The sequence below is a fragment of the Diadema setosum genome, chromosome 16, assembly GCF_964275005.1.
Source record: "Diadema setosum chromosome 16, eeDiaSeto1, whole genome shotgun sequence".
NCBI lineage: Eukaryota > Metazoa > Echinodermata > Echinoidea > Diadematoida > Diadematidae > Diadema > Diadema setosum.
The window spans coordinates 15,581,497-15,603,555 of NC_092700.1; the positions used below are offsets into that span (position 1 = coordinate 15,581,497).

The 22,059-nt window shown below is 38.6% G+C and overlaps 1 protein-coding gene across 1 annotated transcript in view; it reads left to right on the forward strand.

Moving 5' to 3' along the window:
* The first annotated feature begins 918 nt into the window (after nucleotides 1-918).
* LOC140240307 (ADAM 17-like protease) overlaps nucleotides 919-22,059 on the forward strand; it is a 54,401-nt gene continuing 33,260 nt past the window's right edge. Inside the window, exons 1-6 of the mRNA XM_072320090.1 lie at nucleotides 919-1,089; nucleotides 3,868-4,003; nucleotides 11,393-11,526; nucleotides 12,204-12,292; nucleotides 14,346-14,425; nucleotides 17,941-18,038. Of these exons, the coding sequence (XP_072176191.1) occupies nucleotides 1,026-1,089; nucleotides 3,868-4,003; nucleotides 11,393-11,526; nucleotides 12,204-12,292; nucleotides 14,346-14,425; nucleotides 17,941-18,038 (601 nt within the window). The 5' untranslated portion in view covers nucleotides 919-1,025. The remainder of the gene's footprint in view (nucleotides 1,090-3,867; nucleotides 4,004-11,392; nucleotides 11,527-12,203; nucleotides 12,293-14,345; nucleotides 14,426-17,940; nucleotides 18,039-22,059) is intronic.

The window sequence follows — 22,059 nt, forward strand, 5'->3', positions numbered from 1 at the left end:
TTGATAGCTGTTGATAGTTGTACTGATAGTCTTCCTGTGACTCGATTTGAGAAGGCAGCGAAATTGATTTTTTTTTTTCATTGATTGTGCCAAAGTATAAGAGATCAGAATTGAAGTTGGGCAACTGCTCGTTTTTACATGGCCGTATATATTCATATTGTTAGTTAGTTAGTTAGTTTGTTCAATCGTTTGTTTATTGATTTATCTATTTACATAATATTTCTGTAGACCTTTACTTCTTGACACATGACAGTATCGATTTTTAAGATGAAAGAGATGTATAAAGTGAACAGATATCAAACATTACTGACGAATTTTGCAAGAAACCATACCAATAGGCTTATTAGGATCCAGCAGGACTTTGCAATTTTACGACTTTTTATTCCGGTTGGAGGGTGCAATGTCATTGAAAAAAAGTGAGAAAAGAAACAGAAAACGAAATTTATTATGTGGCTTTAATACAGAAATTGTCAGAAACTTCAAAGTGAGATACTGAGGAGTGCAAAAGAGTCAGGTAGATGGGGAAGGTACAGGAATGTTCAACTGTAAATGCTGAAACCTATCAAAAATCCGTCTAGTCAAATTACGAAGGGACCTAGATTGACACTTTCATTTTTGTTGGTTGTGAGTAAAATAAAAATAGTTCTCGTGGCATACTGCATTTTAATCGCGTAGGAGTATGATTATTGGGTGAACGGTGGGCAAAATGGCTCGTCAGCGTCAAGTGTTATAGCGCCATCTTACGGCTCTCCTTAGCTCTATTTTCCCCTGGGCATTGTTATGTATTCCGAATGGTACGTCCCCCGTCCCGTCATCCCGTACGTACAGTACTGTACGTGTGAATAATGTGAGCCTATGTGATAGCTGTATACCGTACTAACTTGTAGCTGCTCAAACTGCTGCGGGAATAAATGGGCACTGCAGTCATCACTTCCTCTCTTGTGATCACGAGCGTCCGATTCTGTTTAGTTTTCTGAGTTAAGAGGAAAGTGTATCTAATATCAAGTACAAGCATTCATTTGAGAATGAAGACCATGACAAATGTAACGGCGCTCTTCATATCCATATTTCTCGCCAGTCTATCGTTTGGTAAGTTTGGTTCAATTTCGTCGACAGTGCGTGCAATGGCCATTGCCATTGCCATTGCATTATTAACAATGGTAATAACATTGCCATTTGGCATTGGCATAAACCTAACTGTTACACTAAAAGTTAGTATACAACAGTCACCACTACAGTTTGCAGTATTATGAATGATGATATAGCATGCATACATATGTAGGCCAATATTATACATGATTATAACAACATTCTGCCATAAACGCCTTTGCTACAGTAATGGAACCCTCATCGTTGTGTTTTAACAATTAATTAGTTGATCATTGAATGGTGTTGCACTGTTGGGTGTCGTACAAAATTTGTATGTTTATTTCACCTCTTCCATGATCCATCCGTGACCCCGTTTATCTTTCTTCTACCAGCTGCTGCAGGGATTTATCCTAACTGCGACCAGCAGAGGAGAGTAGGGCCCTCGTGTTGTGAGGGGCCGACCATATTACGACTGTACAGTTAACAGGAGGCCACTGTGAAGTGAAGACGAGGCTGATTTATTGATCTCTAGAAATTTAGAACAATGTAAAAAAAAAAATCAAATCAGACACTCGACAGTCTGTATGACCCATTGTGTAGCTGGTCAACAGTGAAGTTTAGCAAAGTTCAACAAAGTTCAGCCTAGTTCATCATGGGCCATATGGATGTAAACTTGAAGTTACCAGCAATGCAACAACCTGTTTATTCTTTTTGCTGCATATTTTGTGATACATGTTGCTTGGTGTACGATTACAGTATCATTGCATTGCCAAGTTAGATCTGTCATTCCAAGTGTTATTTTGGTGTTACTTGATGCTTGCAGTGTTGACTGAGAGATCAGTGTATTGTCGGGGATATATACATGTAATCCCAAGAGACTACTGTACGTCTGGTTTCACAGAATCTTCTTTACAGAATGAAGGCTAATGGTACATGTTTGTAGGGAGGACAGATTCGTGTAGATGGTGCCATGATCAAATCACTACAAAGTGTTAAAGGGGAAGGCTAGTAACTGATCAGTGGGAATCAGTGGAAATGCTGGGAGATGATTGTTCCAATCCTTATGGGATTCATTCAAGAGTTCATTGTATATCTATTGTTGTGTGAAAATGATTTGCTTCAGAATGGTCTCATATTCAAGTAATGTGCAGTTTAATGCTTCCAGGTTAGCGTCCCTGGTCAGTGACGGAGCATTAATCTGCACATTACTTGAATATGAGACTGTTCTGAAGCAAATCATTTTCACACAACAATAGATATACAATGAACTCTTGAATGAATCCCATAAGGATTGGAACAATCATCTCCCAGCATTTCCACTGATTCCCACTGATCAGTTACTAGCCTTCCCCTTTAAGTGTAGAAGCTCACACAGTGCATTCGCTCATATTAAACTTATGGTTCTCATGGGGAGTTAGTACAATGTATGTGTAAAATAGCGTGTCAATGAGCTGGTAGTTTTCAGACTGCTTCTGCATATCGATAGGCAGATAACCAACCTGTTTGTTCTTTGTTGATTGGCAAAAAGAATCTTGTCTTGGGGCATTGAAAGGCTATCAGAGAATTGCTTACCATCGTGTACTGCTGGCAGACAATCTATTAGAGACACCACATTTGTATTGTGTGAGCTTAGACCATGATACTTACTGTAAAAATACTTCAGGACCAAGATATTTTACTATCCGAACGTTAAAGATTGTATGTGACACCCTCCATATGGCCAGCAGTATCTCTTGAAATCTCTACTGTAAAAGTGGAAATTTTCGCGGTGTTGAAATTTTTGCGCATTTCGCGCAACCCGAAATTAGCATGAAAATAAAAGCACACGAATATATTTGCTTGCCATACAGTGTATGTTCCAGTAGTTGATGTCTTGATTCGGCGGAATTTAAAACAAGCGGAAGTCTTCTTACCCTGCCGAGTGCGAAAAATTATTTGTGCGAAAATATCCATTTTTACAGTATTTGGCCAAAATACACTACAAAGGGAGTATATCCATTACTAGTTTGTTTGTTTGTTTGTTTTCCTGAAAGCAAAGTCCTCTATTATGTTATCACCATCCTTTTCTTTGTAAACTGATAGTCAAATTAAAAGTCTCATGCATGGGATGTATGGTACTTTGCTTTTGCAATCAGAAGCCTAGGTTTTTGTCATTGTCAGTGAAATAAATCTCACCTAGGCCTAATGTAAGTAGGACTTTCAATTTTCCCTGAGATACAGACTGTACATTATACAGTACAAATTACAATGTACACACGGTCTGTAAAAAACTGTGCCAATGCAATATGTATTAGACCTAATAGAGCACTAAGTAATTCACATCTAAACATATAGCAGGAAAAGGAAACAAAAATAAACAAACTGGCAAAGACGAGTCTTGAAATGTCATCTGTACAACTATGTGTAGACTATATACATACATGTAGTGTGTACAGTATGGTTATACTGAAACATATACAGTGTATATGTTCAATTGTACAGTATGCATGATGCTCTTGATTGAACATGAAGTGTGATTTGAGATTATCCAATGTATCCTCCCAAATTCCCTAGTGGGGCTGTTTCTGACTTTGACCTACCATACTGTACTGTAATTGCATTTCATCCCAAAGATGTACATTGTAGTGTGTGTGAATCATGCTAGCCATGTCCAGCATCTTTGCATCCGGGTATGAATAGAAAAGATAGAAGAGAATGAAAACCCAAACACAATGTACGTAAACAACAATACTGTACCATTACATTATCTTGTAATAATCTTCTTGTGCCCTCCCATAGTGACGGGAAGTCTACACCATGTCCTGCACCACTATGAAGGAATCCACAGCTCCAGCATTCGCCACCACTTCGCCAAGAGGAGCACTGATGGGGTGGAGCAGGGGACCAGAAGGTTATCACTGCATATGCTGGGCAAGTAAGTCAGATGTGCTTATGGTGTGGAGCAGTGTATACAAGATACGTACACATAAAATGTACAGCATGTTCTTGTTACCGGTACTCTTTGTGAATTAAAGGGTTTGTACACTTCTGGTTGAGGTGAGGATTTAGCTTTTAACGTTTTGCGAGATATTCAGAAACCACTCTATGAGATGTCAAAGAGCATGCCATTCTAAGGGGTGTCAAAAGTTTATTTGATGAAAATGGGTTTGGAAATGGCCGAGATATCAAAACACAAGGGGAAACGAGATCCTAATAAAAAACGTGGCCTGTCGCCTTTTATTATTATCACTTTTTTGGATATCTAAGCCATTTGAAAACCAATTTCCATCAAATAAACGTTGAATCTGTCTTAAAATCACATGCTCTTTCATATTTCACAAGAGGTTTCTCATTATCTCACTCAGGAATGTTGTAAACCTGAATCCCCACCTCAACCAGTACTGTACAGTCCCTTAACATCAACTTTGTGTTTGTTTTTGTTTTATTTTTTTTATGCGTAGCTTGGACTACAAAAGGAATTTAAACTGATATTTCGAGAGAAAGTCTGTCATCCTTTTTCATTTTAACCTTTTTCATGCTTCGAACCCAACACCCCCCCCCCCAAAAAAAAGAAAGAAAGAAAGGGATACTAATACATGATAGTTAAGCACTAACCGAAATTAAAGTAAATTGAAAGCAAGAAAATGCCTGAAAACAACAACTGGAAATTATCTTTTTACCCATCACACAATACATACTCCATCTTTCCCCCTCTCCGCAACTTTTGACTGTACAATGTACAGTGTACATAATGTATGCTCAGCTGTACTTTGGTACACCTTCTACTGGTATCAATAACCTTTAAACTGTGTACATACAGTGTACATCAAGTGTGACCTGGACACCTCATACACCTATCACAAGACTGAAGGAATTTTGAGGTGTGATTGGGAGACTGATAGGCCACAGGAACACAGGATGGGAAATGAGGAAACTGATCAGCATCCTGCTTCTTGTCCCTGAGCTATAGCTCCTTGAATGTTAGCTATCAAGTTGTGAAAACTACTGTAGGAACCGAGCATTGTGGCACAAAGGAAACACTTCCTCAGTAGAATCTTATAAATTTTTATACATTGTACATGATTTATACTACATGTAGTCACTCTGGAGCTCACCTGGGAGGAGGGGGGGGGGGGGATTCTTCGGGGAATCAAATGTGGAACACCTGCTGATGAGCTCCAAGTTGAATTTCTCATGATGTCCGGCCTTCTGCAGTGTAGTATGCATTATGGCACATACTCGAAATGGCCCGCAAGATGTTGGTACAATGTTGACCTTTGTTTCGGGGGGATTTACCCACAATGCCTTTCACACTACAGTTTCACATGGAAGTTTACAAAGGAAGGTTTATGGGTAAAATTTCTTAAAAGTTAGTGGCATTTACCTAGGATTTTTACCCATGATACCTTTCATAATTGCAACTGCGTGAAATTTGCTGGGTACCTTGTACTGAGAGTGAAAGGATGCAAACATCCAGTCGAGAGACATGCTGCACTCAACAGCTGCAAAATGTACAATAGTACTGCATACAATGCACGATGGGCTTTACAAAATATTGACTGCAATTCTCTAAAGGTGCTTTTATTAACTTTGCTTTAAGGTACACAACATCCGTCAAACAAAAGCATAGAAAATCAGTGAATACAGTGGTTCTTGATATTTTTCATCTAGCATTGTAGCCCCACTACAAATTTCTTGTTAAAGTATTAGAAAGTGCATACAATGACTCATCGAAACTCAGAGAGTGCTGCAAACATTGTGTATAGCCATACTTAGGTTTTGATACTGCACATGTGTACATGGATGCCTGATATCACAGTTGTTGTTTTTTTTTATGCCTCCGCCACGAAGTGGTGCCGGAGGCATTATGTTTTCGGGTTGTCCGTCCGTCCTTCCGTCCGTCCGTCCTTCCGTCCGTCCGTCCTTCCGTCCGTCCTTCCGTCCGTCCGTAATGAATTTTGTAGACAGCGTAACTAAAAAAGCTTTTGAGGTATCCTAATGAAACTTGGCATACAACGTGTACATGTGTATTAGGGGTGAAGTTGTGCCTATCAACTTTTGGGTGCACATGCTCAAGGTAAAAGGTCAAGGTCAAATACATACACATAAGTTGTTTCCACCATATCTATGCAATGCCAGAAGATATTTTCTTGAAACTTAGTGTATACATGTATTACCCAATTAAGATTCTCTGGTGAAAGTTTGGGGTCATGAGGTCAAAGGTCAAAAGTCAAGTAAAAATATTAAAACTTTACTTTTTTCTCCGTACCTTGGAAATTGTTCAAGGTATCTTCATTGAACATTGTATAATGTACTGACTGGCAGTGATTATCTAGAGGATTTAGGGTTCATGGGGTCAAAGGTCAGGGGTCAAAGGTCAAGGGCAACACTTCAAAATTTTACTATTTCCCTCATATTTATGCAATGCCAGCAGGATTATTATTATTATTTTTTTTTTACACTTGGTGTATGCATACGTACAATAACCTACAGTAATAGAGATTCTCTAGAAACTTTTTTTTGGTTTTTTTTTTGCCGCAAAGGTCAAAAGGTCAAAATTCAAGGGAAAGTGCTGAACTAACTTTTTCCTCCACATCTCGGAAGTGGCTCAAGTTATCTTCCCGAAACTTACTACATTTGTATGCATGTTCTGCCTGACAGTGATTATCCTATAGATGAATTTTACTATTTTTAGGGTGAAAGGCCAGATGAAAATGGTAACAATGTACTTTTCAATAGAGAAATTGCACTTTTTCTCCATACCTTGAAAATTACTCAATGCATAAACTTATGAATGGGTCAAAGTCAAGTTAAAGTCCTTAAATCCCCAAATACATGCTCTCCTATTCATCCAATTAAACCTACATGTAGGTCAAGGAAGATGAACATTCAACACATTTGTGACAAACTTGTCATTTTGATATTTTGCCAATTTTGTGAAAATGTAATCACACATTGTCCACATGTACTATAGACCTACAATGTATTAGGAGAATCATGCATTATGGCGGAGGCATACCAGTCGCCTTAGCGACATTTCTAGTTTTTTCTCTTTTTTTGTACATTCAAGAGTCGGGCACTATTCGCAAATTTTAAAACTTTCGAACTTCTCTGATCCTGAGATGAATGGGACATCCATTACTGATACTCCAATGATCGCAAATTGACAAGGTAACCACTCGCAAAATTGTTGGTAAGTCCCGATGCACACAAACAAATTAGACTTGCTAAACATATACATGTACATGTACATGTACAGTATGTAGTGTATTTACGTAATGAAGTATTGTCATTTTAAACAGAGAGAGTTTATCGTGTGACATTGGAGAATATTACATGTGATACATGCAGCACGAATCGAGTATACAGTGTAAAAGGGAGTTTGTAGACAGTTTGAACACGTACATGTATGTCATTATTTGAATTTTATGTATTTATGCTACTTTTGGGTAATCTGAGTAAGGCGTATTTTGCTTTTACCTGCTTTATAGCCTCGTGATTATTTTGATACATGCAGACCTTTCAAGTCTCATCCTGTTTGGAATCACAAAGTGTGCAGTAGTTGTTGCTAGGCAACTAACACAAGGCTGGACTGTTAAGCTTTCTGGGATAAATACTGTACACTTGTTCTGGGGTTGTCCACAAGGTGTGCATGTAATACATACAAATTGTAAATATTTTTTCACCAAGCTTGGACTGTGTGCGTCATGAATACATTATGTATGATGAGGGAGGGCGGTTTTCAAAACTGAAGGAAAATAACAGTAGTTGCTTCACTCGGTTGGGGAGGGGGGGGGGGGGCTTTACTGTCTTTTACGGATTTAAGGAAGCATTAGACATCATGTCGCAAATCTGCATCGTGAAGAAGAACCTCATTGGATCAGTTAAAACTCATTGTTGTATGACTCAGGGTTTTCAGAATGAAAAGTCACATCTTACAGGTTCACATGAAAAAGAGTAAAAAGTGATTCAACTGAGAGAGTGCATATATTGTACAATATTTGAGAGGTGCTCAGTTCTAGAGGAAATGTACAATTTGTAATTGTACTGTACTCTAATGTCCCACTTTAAATTAAGGCATCTTGTGTTGCAAGCTGTAGATACATTCTGGCTTCTGTAAATCCATGTTTTCTTTGTTGGGTGCTGATTATATTTCATTTGAACATGATTTCTGTATGATACAGATGACTCATAGTTGACTTCTTGCCAAATGTTGTGTAGAAGAAGATCCGCACACACAGAAGTTTGCCTTTTTATGCGTTAAAACTACTGTATGGTACAGTATTTGGTGCTTGAGTATCAAGCATGCTATGTAGGCCTACAGTACATCATACTGTATGCTGAATATTTTGTGAGGTTTTTATTTTCACGAATTTCGCGAGTCAGGTGCTATTCGCGAAATTAAAGACACATGAAAATAATGACTCTAATCCCCATATAATGAACATGACGCACACATATTTCTCCATTTAGTGTACAGTACTCTACGATCACTCACGAAATCGTCGGGAAGTCCCAATACGCAAAAATTTTGACTCGCTAAATATATGGTGTATACAGTAATAATTGAGAAGCAGGACAGGCTGTCTACAGTGTACAAAATCTGGGGGATTTCAGAGTTACAGTACAGTGTACATTGTACTATTAAATAGTTAGTCAGTCATTACCATCAGTAGCTGTTGTGTGTATTCAATGTCAGTGTAAATGACAGGGGGTGGTAATTTGAGAGGGTCAATTAATAAGTAGCTTGTCAGAGCACTGTGTTTTTTTCTTTGCTTTGTTTTGTTTTGTTTGTTTGTTTGTCTGTTTGTTTGTTTGTTTGTTTGTTTGGGGGGGGGGGGTTCCAGAGCACTGCAGAGTACTTGGACAAAAACCTGTCAAATCCCAGAAACTGTTTAAAATTGCTATACCATATCCAGTATTTAGTGTATTGTTCCATTGGTTCATACAAAGGTAGAGTAAAAGAAAAAAAAAAAGAAGAAAAGTCACACCCATACAATACTAGATGTACAAGTACATTCATGTACACACATACAATGTACAAGTACATTCATGTACACACTTAAATTCAAAACAGCACATTGATTTCAGTACTTCATTGTTCATGGGCATTTCCACAGTAAAAGGGTACATTTCTGGGATGTTGCTCTATTTTCTGTTTCCAATATGCAAATTACCCCCCCCCCCTTTCAAAACACTATAATGAGAGATAACTTTGCCCCAAATTGCTTCAAAGTTAGCAATCTGCAGTGTTATTCAAATTTTTGCCAAAATCAGAATTTTTTGGATTTAAACATGTATCGGTAATCTTATGCAATGCTGGACAGACTTCCATGTACTATTAACATAATGAAGGTCAAATAATGAATGTTCATTGAAACGAAATTGTTTTTCAACTGAATATTCTAATGTTGATACCATGGAAAAGATGATTTCAGCTCTAAAGTTCCATTGAACATTGTGTTTTATACCATTTCTAGACTTAATGTGTAATGTACAATACTGTACACATGTAACATGGATTGACAATTTACTGGGTGACTTCTGAACATATGTACTTCAGTACATGGAATATTCACATACTGTACGAGCTGAAATTTTCGCGTACAGATATTTTCGCGAATTGCTACTTGGAGGACTTTTTTGCGTGTTGTTAATTTCGCGGTTGCGAGGGTCTAACTGAACTTAGCTATTCTTGTGTTGTTATTTTCGCGTGTTGTTATTTCGCTGTTCAAAGGTGATTCGCGAAATTCGCAAAAATAAAACCACCATGAAAATTTCAGCTCATACAGTACTTATAAACTCATGACAAATCCATGAATTTGCAGTACTAATAGAGTTTGTGTACATTTTGATACAGCGGCAAACTACAGACTTGTTTGAGCAGAATTTCTCACAACTTTAGGAGATCATTTCACCCATCTCGCCAACTCTGAAACTGATGGGTTGAGCAAGATTAAAAGATTACATCTTGTATAAAGGAAGTGCTTTGTCATTTTATTGATATTATATTGCATTTATGAGTCATACATTGTATTTGGGAGCCATTTGATACTTGAAAACATTGTGATGAGGGCACAGATTGCAGGTTTAAACCTGATTTAAAAGTTTTAGCTGGCAGCAAAACCTGGAAATTGTTGTTTGGCTGGTTTTCAAAAACTTACTGGCAATTCCACTCTGCATGTAGTTCTTGCTGGCTCTAAGGTGTATAAGAATACACCAAATACAATAATACATTTTACACAGAGTAGAATCAATTATTTATGGAATATTTTGTTTGTCATAAAGGTTTGTTAATATTAGTGTGATGTAAAATTTGGAAAATATCTAATTCTCGAAGGCTTCACATATTTTCACAGTCAATTTATTAAAGTACAGTAGCCTCATTAGTTTCCAATCCACCAATACATAAATCTGCCGTGGTGTCATTTTCCAGGAAATCAAACTGAAAAACTTCTGTCCTTTTTGCAAAATTTTAGTTGTAGTGCAACGACATGCAATGTAAAAGTGTATAGTACATGTACTACATGTGTGGCAATAATGACTTTTAATTTGCAAGTGAAGAGAGGGGGTTGACTTGTACGAAGTCGTACACTTGACTTTGCTATTCATTCTTGAAAAACTTGATCATTTGTGACATTTTGTTGGCAAACCAATTTGAAGGAAAATGTTGAGCTGATGAGTTGATGACAATGAGTACTACAGATATTGAAGCCAATATGACTTACATGTATTGATATTAAAGGGAAATTAAAACTGTCAAATTATAGTTCCTTGTTCAGATTTGATGAAATTAAATGCAAAATCTGTCCGTCTAATTTCACTCCAGAGAAATATTAGAGGTAACCAGACATGTTCACGTAGGGAGTCAGATTGATCATAGTGCATAGAGTTGCACTTCACATTTATTTGACCTCTGACTCAAAAGGATAGAAAATATCTCAAAGTGCTCATGTAGCAAGCAGTGCTCTTTTGCATTAATAGTACAGGTGTAAAATATACAAGGATACAACTGTATTCATAGCACCATACTGTACTTTAAAATTTGTAGTATTGGGCTTTCAAGTTCCATTTACATACGAGGGTTAGATATTATAGCCTATTGATATTACTTTAATCTCTACTCTTATGCCTCAGCTGTTCATTGTATCTTGTAACTAATCAGTGTACATATGGTGTAAAATGCACCATTGAAAGCATACTTCATCTTGTGCTGCACAGTTCACACCTTCAGTGATTGTTTATCATCCACTTGATTTTACTGTATTACTGTAGAATCGTAACACTGTACACAATTATTTTGTGTGGTCATGTGTTTTGGCAGTGAGTTCAACATGGCGCTGACCAGGCGAGATGGTCTGTTTTCGTCAGACTTCAAGGCCTATGCTGTGGGCAGAGATGGGAAGAAGAGAGGACACACCGTGGATTTGGACTCCTTCTACATGGGCTACCTTGAAGGTACTGTACACTGTACACTGTGTAAATCCCAGGATTCAGAATAAGGAGAAACTTGTTCGTATTGTACAGGATAAGGTCAGTGTTTAATAGCATCTGCCACAGGCTTTGCAATGCATAAATTTGTACATAATGTTGTACCTACATTGAAGTTACAATGTATATCAAGTTTACAATGCAAATTTAGCAAGATTTGTCTTTCATTTTGGTGAAGTATACACTACGATGTAGTGTGATGAGGTGTTTCTAATGTATACATCTGAATTAGAGATTTTTGTACGATATTGCAGACTGTATAATGCCACTTTATTCTGCTTAGTATAGTGGCAATTTCATAAGATTGCTTTTTGAGACATACCAAATGAAGAATACAGAGTCTCAGTTACAAAGTATGATGTACATGTACATTATTCCAGTTGTGATCAATTTTAAGAACACAATATCATGAATTTTATCAAAACCCGGGGGCGGAGATACTTGATAATTGTCTTTACCATATACAATGATTATAATATGCTGCTCTCTATGAGCTTGTTGCCAGTGCAAAGTGCATATTGTAGTGAAAAAGGTGAAGACGAGATATTGATACTTCCATTCATTCTCAAAGAAATGCAAATGATTTACATTAAGTGGTCAATATGTCAATTTGCTCACTCTTCCTTCTCCCGTTTCTCTGGCAGAGGATCCTGATAGCATTGTCAAAGTTCATATGGCAGAGGATGAGATAACGGCCAAAATATACACACAGGGAGAACAGTATAATATAGAGGTACAGTATATGACATTGGACAAGTTTTGTTGTCATTCTTTTTAGCTTTAATACCTAGCCGAAGGAATCTTTGAAAATCTTCTCTAGAAGGCTCAAGTGAGCTATTGCAATCGTTCTTCGTCCGTCGTGCGTAAATTTTTCACATTTTCATCTTCTCCTTGAAAACCCCAAGACTGATTTTCACCAAACTTGGCAGGTAGTATCCCTAGGGGGTTAGGATCTCAATTTGTTGAAATGGGCACCATGCCCCACCCAGGGGGGCCCCATTGGACCCAAACCCCCAAAATTAAGGAATCTCTAAAAATCTTCTTCTCTAGAACCAGAAGTGATAGAGCTAAGTTAATACTATGAGTTAGTACATTGATGACTGTAGTTTCAAGTTTGTTCATGGCGGAATCAGGGGTGCCCCCTTGGGTCCCAGGGGAGGGGGTGGGAAGGGGTCCTAATGCGGCCTAAATTGTACATTTTCATCTTCTTCTTGAGAACCCCACGACCGATTTTCACCAAACTTGGCAGGTAGTATCCCTAGGGGCATAGGATCTCAAGTTTTTCAAATGGGCACCGAGTCACCTGGAGGGCCTCAAGGGGCCCAAACCTCCAAAAATTACAGAATCTTTAAAAATCTTCTCTAGAATCAGAAGTGATAGAGCTAAGATAATACTATGAGTTAGTACGTTAAAGACTGTAGTTTCAAGTTTGTTTATAGCAGATCCAGGGGTGCCCCTCTTGGGGGCAGGGGGAGAGGTGGGGAGGTCCAAAAGGGGGCCTAAATTGTACATTTTCATCTTCTTCTTGAAAACCTCATGATGGATTTTCATTAAACTTGGCAGGTAGCATCCCTTGGGTGTTAGGATCTCAATTTATTAAAATGGGCACCTTGCCCCACCCAGGGGGCCCCAGGATGCCCCTAATCCCCCAATATTAAGGAATCTTAAAAGATTGGGCCCTTATTGTACATTTTCATCTTCTACTTGAGCATGCCTGGTCAAATTTTGGTAGAGCTGTGAATAATTTAGATTAGTGACTGCGTCAGAGGTGATCTTGCGATACTCAGGTGTGCGCAAGACCCCCGGGTCTCTTGTTTGTTTGTTTTTTTTTAATTTAACTTAGAAAATTGTTGTCAAATATGTAATGTTCTGTGTGTATGCTGCATTGTGGGATGATTGTGATAATGAGGGATACAAAGTTATTGATGTGTTAGGGCTTCCAAGAACTTCATATGAACCCAAAAATCTTATGGCGCACTCGCTGCTAGTTGGAGAACATTTTGCAGGTGAAAGTCTGATGGACTATGGTACATGTAGCACATGACAAGATTCTAACTTTACATAGGGATGTATTTTCCCAACTGGTATGAGTTTACTTTCATTTGAGGGCCTCTGCTAAAGACTTTTTTTTTCCCAAAGGGGGTTTGGTTTTTAAGAAAGTTTTAAATTCATGTTATTTGTTCAACCTTCATTTGAATCTGATAGCATAAATCTGAATCATGGTCTTTGTCAGGAGCTTTGACTGTTGTGTAAATTTCGATAAATCTAATCATTCATTCAATTCACTGCTTTGAACACTTACATCTTGGAAACTTTGTTGGATACCATGCATCAGTAATGAATGGGGGATGATGTTCCCCTTCATGATAATCATTAGTAATGCCTTGAAAAATGTTCATTCTGCATCACACATACCCTACTTGAACATGTATGCTGTTTCCCTAAATCACATTTTGTTGGATTAACTGCCACAAATTATAAGTTGCTCAGTTCTGATCATTGTGCAGGTTTAATAGAATATTGATGTATTCTATCTAATGCCCCAAAATATCATTGTGCTATCCTTTGGTATTGATGTGTCATTTTGCCGCACTTAAAAATGCTCTTAAAATGGAGAGAAGCCCAGAATGTCCTCTCTTTCAGAATTCATTAGATACAGTCTGTTACTGTATCACACAAATGTCTTTATCCTATCGCTGACTGGGTATATGGCAAATCTACAATGTACATGTTGTATTGCAAGTTGTTGCTAATTTACACTGTGTGACTGTGTTCATTTATGGCAGCCATCGTGGAGGCATATCAGCGAACCCCACAACTTCAGCATGATTGCCTACCGCAGCTCAGATGTCAAGAAAAATTCAAGGTGAGCTGAAAACATGACTGTACATGTATTATCTCACATTAGAATGATGATGATGTTATGGATAATGGTATTATGATTATAAACATAATGTGCAGGGTAAGGGATAGCGTACCTATAACCTATACTGGTAATTGCCCTCTCAATGCTACTAATATGCGGAATTTCCTTATTGTCAGAGGAGTCGGTTTCACTACTGCCTGCGATATTTATTACATCATTTTTTTTTAGCATCCAGATTGCTTTGTCTGGGCTGCTCAATTTCGAGTCCACTTTAGGTATGGTTTTTTGCTTCCATGAAAAGATGACCCGAAGAGAAACAGGGAATTTAAAGAGAAACACAATGAGATTATGAAGGGGAATCAAACCAGGAAACGCTTATTCATAGCGTTGTGTGTTTCCTGTAACTGTTTTAATAACGATAATGACAATATGTTTTATAAAAATCCATGTCACCAATTAGTTTCAGTTCAACTCATTTCAGTTTATTTTTCCAACCAGCAAGGAGTGAAACAAAGCACAAAAATAGTAAAATCTAAAGCATGAGTAAAACAATCACATTGCTTGAGTAATTTCAATCAAGGAAAAAAAATACAAAATGAAAAGTGAATCGCATAGAATATAATAACATACGATATAATAGTATAACTAAAAACATCTATGCATGCTCTGAAGGGTAACAGTAAAGTAGGTATGGAAAAGGTGTTTCTCCTTTCTGAGCACTATATCCCTGTGCTTGAACTTAAAAACAAAAAAACAAAACAAAACAAAACAAAACAAAACAAAAATGAGCCTTGATGAGGCGCGGTCTACAGCAGCTGCTGGTAGACGATGCACTCGTCGGTACTCATTGTTTCACTTCCTGGCGGAGAATTTATAGCTTCTTCGTCAAATATTTGGCCAAGACGCTCTCCACATTTTCATTTCTGGCTTCCGGTACACCAATGAACACCAAATCTTCCCTTTATTTACGCTTTCCAGCTCCTCTTCGAAATTTTTCCTGTCCTCCGGCCTCATCCTATCTTAGATCTTTGGTATCACCTCTTTTTATAATTTTTCTAAGGTTAGCATTACAGCCTTCTGTCTTGGTTAGCTCTACTTCTTGTCAATCTTGCAAACCTCGCTGTAATTTTCAATTTTGTTCTGCCCTTTGATACCCTCCTGAATCTGCTCTGTTTGAGCTTGAAGCTGAGTTTCCAAGAGTCTTTGTATCTAGATGAGATTAGGGTAGGGCCTTCCGGAGTGCTGTAAATCGGATAAGCTCCAGCCTTGGTGCTCGAGCAAGGATGTGACCGCTTCATCCCCGTTCCTGCAGCTATGTTGACGCAGAAATGGAACTAAACCACGGGGCCTCTATGGAAATTCAAGATCTTATCAAAACTCATCAGATATTCCTTTTTTAAGATAAGAAACTTTGTATGAAATCCACCTATGGAAGAGAGAAGTTCAATATAAAAAAGGATTAGATTTGAAATTCCTTCCGAGTCTTGTAAACTACGTGAAAACATGAATAATTACTCAACCCTAGCATAGAATTTATTGCTGGGCAGTAAATCAATTAGTCTATCGTGCTTCAGTATGAAAATAGGATGAAAGATAAATGTCTTTCTCATATATATTGTAGCAAAATCAGTTAATTCCACTGGATTATGTTCATAGAGTAAGCTAACATTACGGGGTATCGGAAAACGAGAGACCAATCGAAATATAAACGATCAGACGTTTTTAGGCCTACATCCGCAAAACGGTTCTGGTCAGTAATGTGAACATTCAGTGAAAGGGGATTTTAGCTTTAATACCAAAGTGGCCTCAGTAGAATTGCTCGCCGTTTGAGACATACCGACAGCTGTGGGATAATCTGAATCTTGTATAAAACGTTAACTCACTTCATTCTTCTTTACTGACTTGATATTACTCTCGAATTCCAACAGCATGTAATTCATTCTGCCATGGACTTACACTTCAAAACAGTCAATATATGTGTACACACTAGAGACGTATTTGTGTCGTTATCAGTGGAAGATGTGTGTTTATTTTATGATAAGTGTTTTTGTCATAGTGATTTAAAATGCTTTTATTTTCCGTTACCTCTAAAAAAGGATTGACACTGCTTTGATTCCCCTCCACTGAGAGAGAGGACACTAAGCTGGATTTAGGATAAGGTGCCTTGTCGATTTTCTTAAATTCTAAAGATAGCTTAAAGAAATCTTAAGTCCTAAAATCCCTAAATACATGATCTCCCATTCATCCAATTAAACCTAGGTCAAGGAAGGTGAACATTCAACTCATTTGTGACAAACATGTCATTTTAATATTTTGCCAATTATGTGAAAAAGTAATCACACATTGTCCACATGTACTATAGACCTATTTTAGGAGAATCATGCATTATGGTGGAGGCATACCAGTCACCATAGCGACATTCCTAGTTCAATCTCTATAAAGGTGTGATTATGCCATTTGTTTAGTAATTGGAACAGGTGTGGAAGATAACCGTGCTCACTTTGGGGTGGTTTTAAAAAACAACAACAACTACAACAAATAACAAATGAGAGCTCAGTCTTTCCAATTGTCAGAATGAATCAAATAAAATCTTTTGCTTCTAGAAATTTCTTTTAATAGCCACCTCTACCTGCTGAAGGTTGCAGAAGGTAGCAGTAGATTTCATACTTGCCTGTGTACAATGTATGTTTAATCCTTTGTGTGCCCCATATATGGCATTGTACACTCGGGCCAAAGTCCCTGTCTCAGGAAGGGTTGAAGCAACTTGAATATACACTATAATAATCATTGGTTTCAAATATTACACTATGCCTTGCAGAGTAGGGGGATATACACTTGTAGGAATGAACTCAGCCAAAGAAACTCACCAGCACCCCATACAAGGATGGTAGGCAGTTCAAATGCTAAAGACCTAATATCCCCCTCAGGCCTTCCACCACCCTCCACCCCCCCCCCCCCCATGCACATACAAAATACACCCACCCACACTCACAAGCATAAACATGCCCAATGAAGCTGCCATTCAATTAAACCCACTGGGGACGAGTCCCGAGTATACTCAGGCAGGTGTCTACGGGAATACGTGCTGTAGCAAATCAGCCCGTCCTCAACGGGTTAAACATGATGGCTAGTAACTAATCAGTGGGAACCAGTGGGAGTGCTGGAGGATGATTGTTCCAATCCTTGTGGGATTCATTTAAGAGTACATTATGTATTGTTGTGTGAAAATTATTTGCTTCAGAATGGTCTCATATTCAAGTAATGTGCAGTTTAATGTTTCCAGGTTAGCGTGCCTGGTCAGTGACGGGGCATTAATCTGCACATTACTTGAATATGAGACTGTTCTGAAGCAAATAATTTTCACACAACAGTAGATATATAATGTACTCTTAAATGAATCCCACAAGGATTGGAACAATCATCCCTCAGCATTCCCACTGATCGGTTACTAGCCATCCCCTTTAATGTTTATTTGACACGCCTTTGCTGATGTTTGTCTCCATTGCCCACCACAGCTCTGTGTATTGCCCTCATGACCATCACTTGCCAAAAGGACTGAAGTACGAGAAGACACCAGAACAGCTCAGCGGTCAAAGATATGTGCACAAAAGCAGTAAGTCCTCCCAAGTTCTTGTGTGCTGCAGTGGACTCCTGTTATAACGAAGTCCTCAGGACCTGCAATTTTCTTTTGTTTTATCAAAATTTCGTTATAACAGAATAAATAAACTAGAAAAGCACTGTGAGAGCGCAGACCTCCGCCAAGCAGTTACTTTCCACCGATGATCTTGCTCTTCCCAAAGAGATTTTTCTCCTCTCCACCAAGCTCTTTGGGCTCTTCCAGAAAGTGGAGCACGCACTTTTAATAGTGCGCGCATGAAAACCTCAAGAACGTGCAGCTTGAACTCCCAAGTTCATTGACCCTACCCGCCAAAATATCAAAAATCCTTCATAAATTCCCCCCAAAATTATCAGATCACTACCAAAATTTAATCATCTGTTACTTGTATCATTCTAAACCTATCCTGCAAGTTTCATCAAAATCCTTTAACTACTTTTTGAATTATTTTGCACACGGACAAACTAACTAACTAATTAACAAACCAACGGTAATAAAAACATAGCCTCCTCCCTTGGCGGAGGTAACAATAAAAAATACATAGAGTGGTTAATGTTGCGGCCTGAATTTGTACTTCATTGTATCTGGAATTTCGTTGTATCTGTGTTCATTATTGTGGGAGTTCACTGTACTACATCTTTGGTTGTGTTTTGTCATTTTTCTTCTATTGCAGCACATGTTTATTGTCACAAAAAGCTCAGGGTAATAAAGGGTAACCCTGGATGATCTCTTGAAATAAGGCAAAAATTCAACAGTTTGGATGATTAAGGAAATATGAGGATGACGTGCATTACATGTACGATGATACAATGCATCAGAAGAGAGTGAGAGGGAGAGAGAGAGAGATAAAAAGAAAACAGGAAGGTTACTAAATACAGATAGAGAGAAAGTAGAAAACCAAAACAACACGAGATAGCTTTAATATGTTAATTATAAGGCTGTACTGACTATGTGATGTCTAGTTGGGGGCCTAAGGGCTCAAAATGGGTTGTTTGGTTCAGATTCTTCCAAAAGCACCAAATTTGGTTCATAGGTCCCTTGTACCATACTTTTTCGATTTTTGATGGGCGCCAAGACTAAAAACCCTTGGGGCCGCCATATTGGTGGAATCCAATATGGCCGCCATAAGGGTTAAAGGTCAACTGCAGCTACAAATTGAAAAGGTTGATTAATGTTATGAATCCCATGTGGAAGATTTTGCGGGGTTAGAGAATGTGATTCTAAATATTATTTCTGCAATTCAAGGTCACTATCACCCCTCAAGGTCACTTTCAAGGTCAAATAAGGGTCAAATCAGGCATTTTGTACATTTTTCGAAATGGCGTCTGTGAGCATTCAGCTGCAATTCACTGGTACCCCTATTTTGTCCCATTTGTCATCTCTTCCATACTCCTTCAATGGTCAATTAGGGCCAAGAGTGGTTCCATCCTCCTACATATCAATAATGATTATGACAAATAAATGAAAATATTATATTTAAGATATATGTACATATATATATATATATATATATATATATATATATATATATATATATATATATATATATATAATATATATATTGAAATTTTGAGCGCAGAAAACGGGCTTCCATCGGTTTCGTTTTCTTTTCTCATTTTCTTTGCTCAAAGTTTTCACTATTTATCAATTGTTTCTGGTCAGTTTTTCCTTTCTATGTTTCAATATATATGTATATATATATATATATATATATATATATATATACATGCTTAAATACGGTCGCCATCCTATTCCAAGGTGCCGAATCAGGGTGCAATGGCAAAGAGGGCAATAAACACGCCTAATCTTATTTTGTCTTCGTTTTTCCTTCTGACGAGATAGCTGGATAGCCAATATGCAACTAGCTAGTCAATTGCATGTACTTGGGGTGGACCACTTTACCGGTTTATGCACCTTGAGTTTTCCGATAACGGAATGCCGATTCGGGATCTTTTCATGTGTCTGGGTTTGTGATTCTTTCACACAAGGGACTTCCACTTTTTATATCCAAGTGATGAGGTGCAAAGTGTTGTACCTCTACTGGAGGGGACGGTATGACAACACACACCATTGCTCAGCTAGACTTGAGATAAGTGGGATTCGAACCCGCGACGGAACACAAGTCTTTAGACCGCAAGCCATACGCTACCGACTGAGCCACCTCGTCACCTTTCATAGTCAATTACCCAGCTGGCAAGCGGTATGATTCTCCTCCTGCTGAAATTGGTGTATGCCTGCTCTCCCTTGCTTCCGGGGAATCGAGCTCCTCAATCCAGGTCAGACCAGTATTTTAGGGGCAGTTTACTAATTCGATCATTGAAGTCCTTTAATGGCAGTATCGTATCAGAGTAGGAAAAGACAATTCAGCTGAAGGTTTTTTCTTATCTTTTTTATTCTCTTTTTATCAAACGAAACCATTTCTTTACTGAAAGCGCAAATGACTAGGGAAACTGAACACCTATTGATGTTGTATGGGATACTGATCCTGAAGAAAATAATCTTAACATTTTTGCGCAGCATCACTGTGCAGTCCTCTGATAAGAGATGGTGATGGCACCACTCAAATCTCAAATTATGATTTGAAGAGCATAGCGGCTTCCTGAAAATTAAGATTGAAAAATAAAGAACTGCCCTCATTAACACTCAGCGCACAGATATCCAAGAATAAATGGGACGGACAACTCATCCTGTGCACCTGATTTGAGACGGAAATATCCAACAGGAATTGTGATCTCAAAACCCTTCAGCTTTCCAACAACTTAGATGCGATCTATGCAAAGATATCCTTACAAAGGATGACATAATGTTTTCTGAAAGCATTTTCTGAAAACAGTATACAATCGCACGGATGAGCATAACGTCACATTCTCGGTAGTGTGCTTTTTTAATACCTTTGATCTGAGGGAGTTACGGGTGGTCGTGGTATTGAAAAGATAATGGACTTTTCAGCTCTTTCCTGTACATCATACCTCTCTTCCAGAGCCCAACATCAGGCACTGACAGGGTGCGACATTACTTCAGACTTGCTTTGATGTGGCATGCAAAATGCCTAAGTCGTATGGGTCTGCAAACCAGAGCTCACTGACACATTAACTACTTTAATAATCGTGCTCATTTCCAGCAAGGACTGATGAGCAACAAGGTTTATGGGGCAGCCTGCGTCAACGAGGGTAGGCATCATCTCGTCATAACGTGGGAGCAGATCATCAGAAACCACCCTATCTGATGTGATCCCTGACTTCAGGGAGTGGAGTTGGAGGAAAGATGGCACAGGTACATGGCAATTACAAGTACTATCAGCCACTCTTCGCAATGCTTCAGTACCAAATTTCATTCTTCTGCACCACAGCTGTTTCAAGGCATGCATTGGGAGGTGGAAAACATGGAAATGGAAAAAAAATTAATGAAATGAAATGAATGAATGAATGAATGAATGAATGAATGAATGAAGTTGAAAATGCACAATATAGAGCAGGTGTCAGACGAGCCATGGTCAGTAGTTCGATATTGCTGCAAACTTAAAGTGGGGGGGGGGGGGGGGGGAGGGGATTGAGGGCCTATCTGACGGGAGGAGACATTGTCGCAATGCCAGCGTCTCGAAGAAATTATTTCACAACTAACGCGATTTCCAGGGCGACGTCCAAGACGTCTTCAAACAAAGGGACAACTTATTTGCTTGGAAGTCACGGGGATGTTGGCACGGTTTTTGCAGTCGCAGGGACTTATCAGAGACGTCTTTTCTCAGCGACTTGTCCCCTTCGTCGCCATTATGTTATTACGGTCTCCACAAGATGCGGGGACGATCTCGAAGATGTTGCAAACAAATCTAGTCCCCACGACAGGGTCACAGTGATGGAGACTTCGCAGAGACGTCTCGGAGACAAGCTGGAAGACGGAAATAGTCTCTGCAAAAAATCGGAAACGTTCAATTCTCCTGCGAATCCTGGAGATTGGGCTCGTCTACTGGAGACATGCGTCGTAGAGATGTTGCGGAGAGTAAAGTTGCAACCTGTAGTCT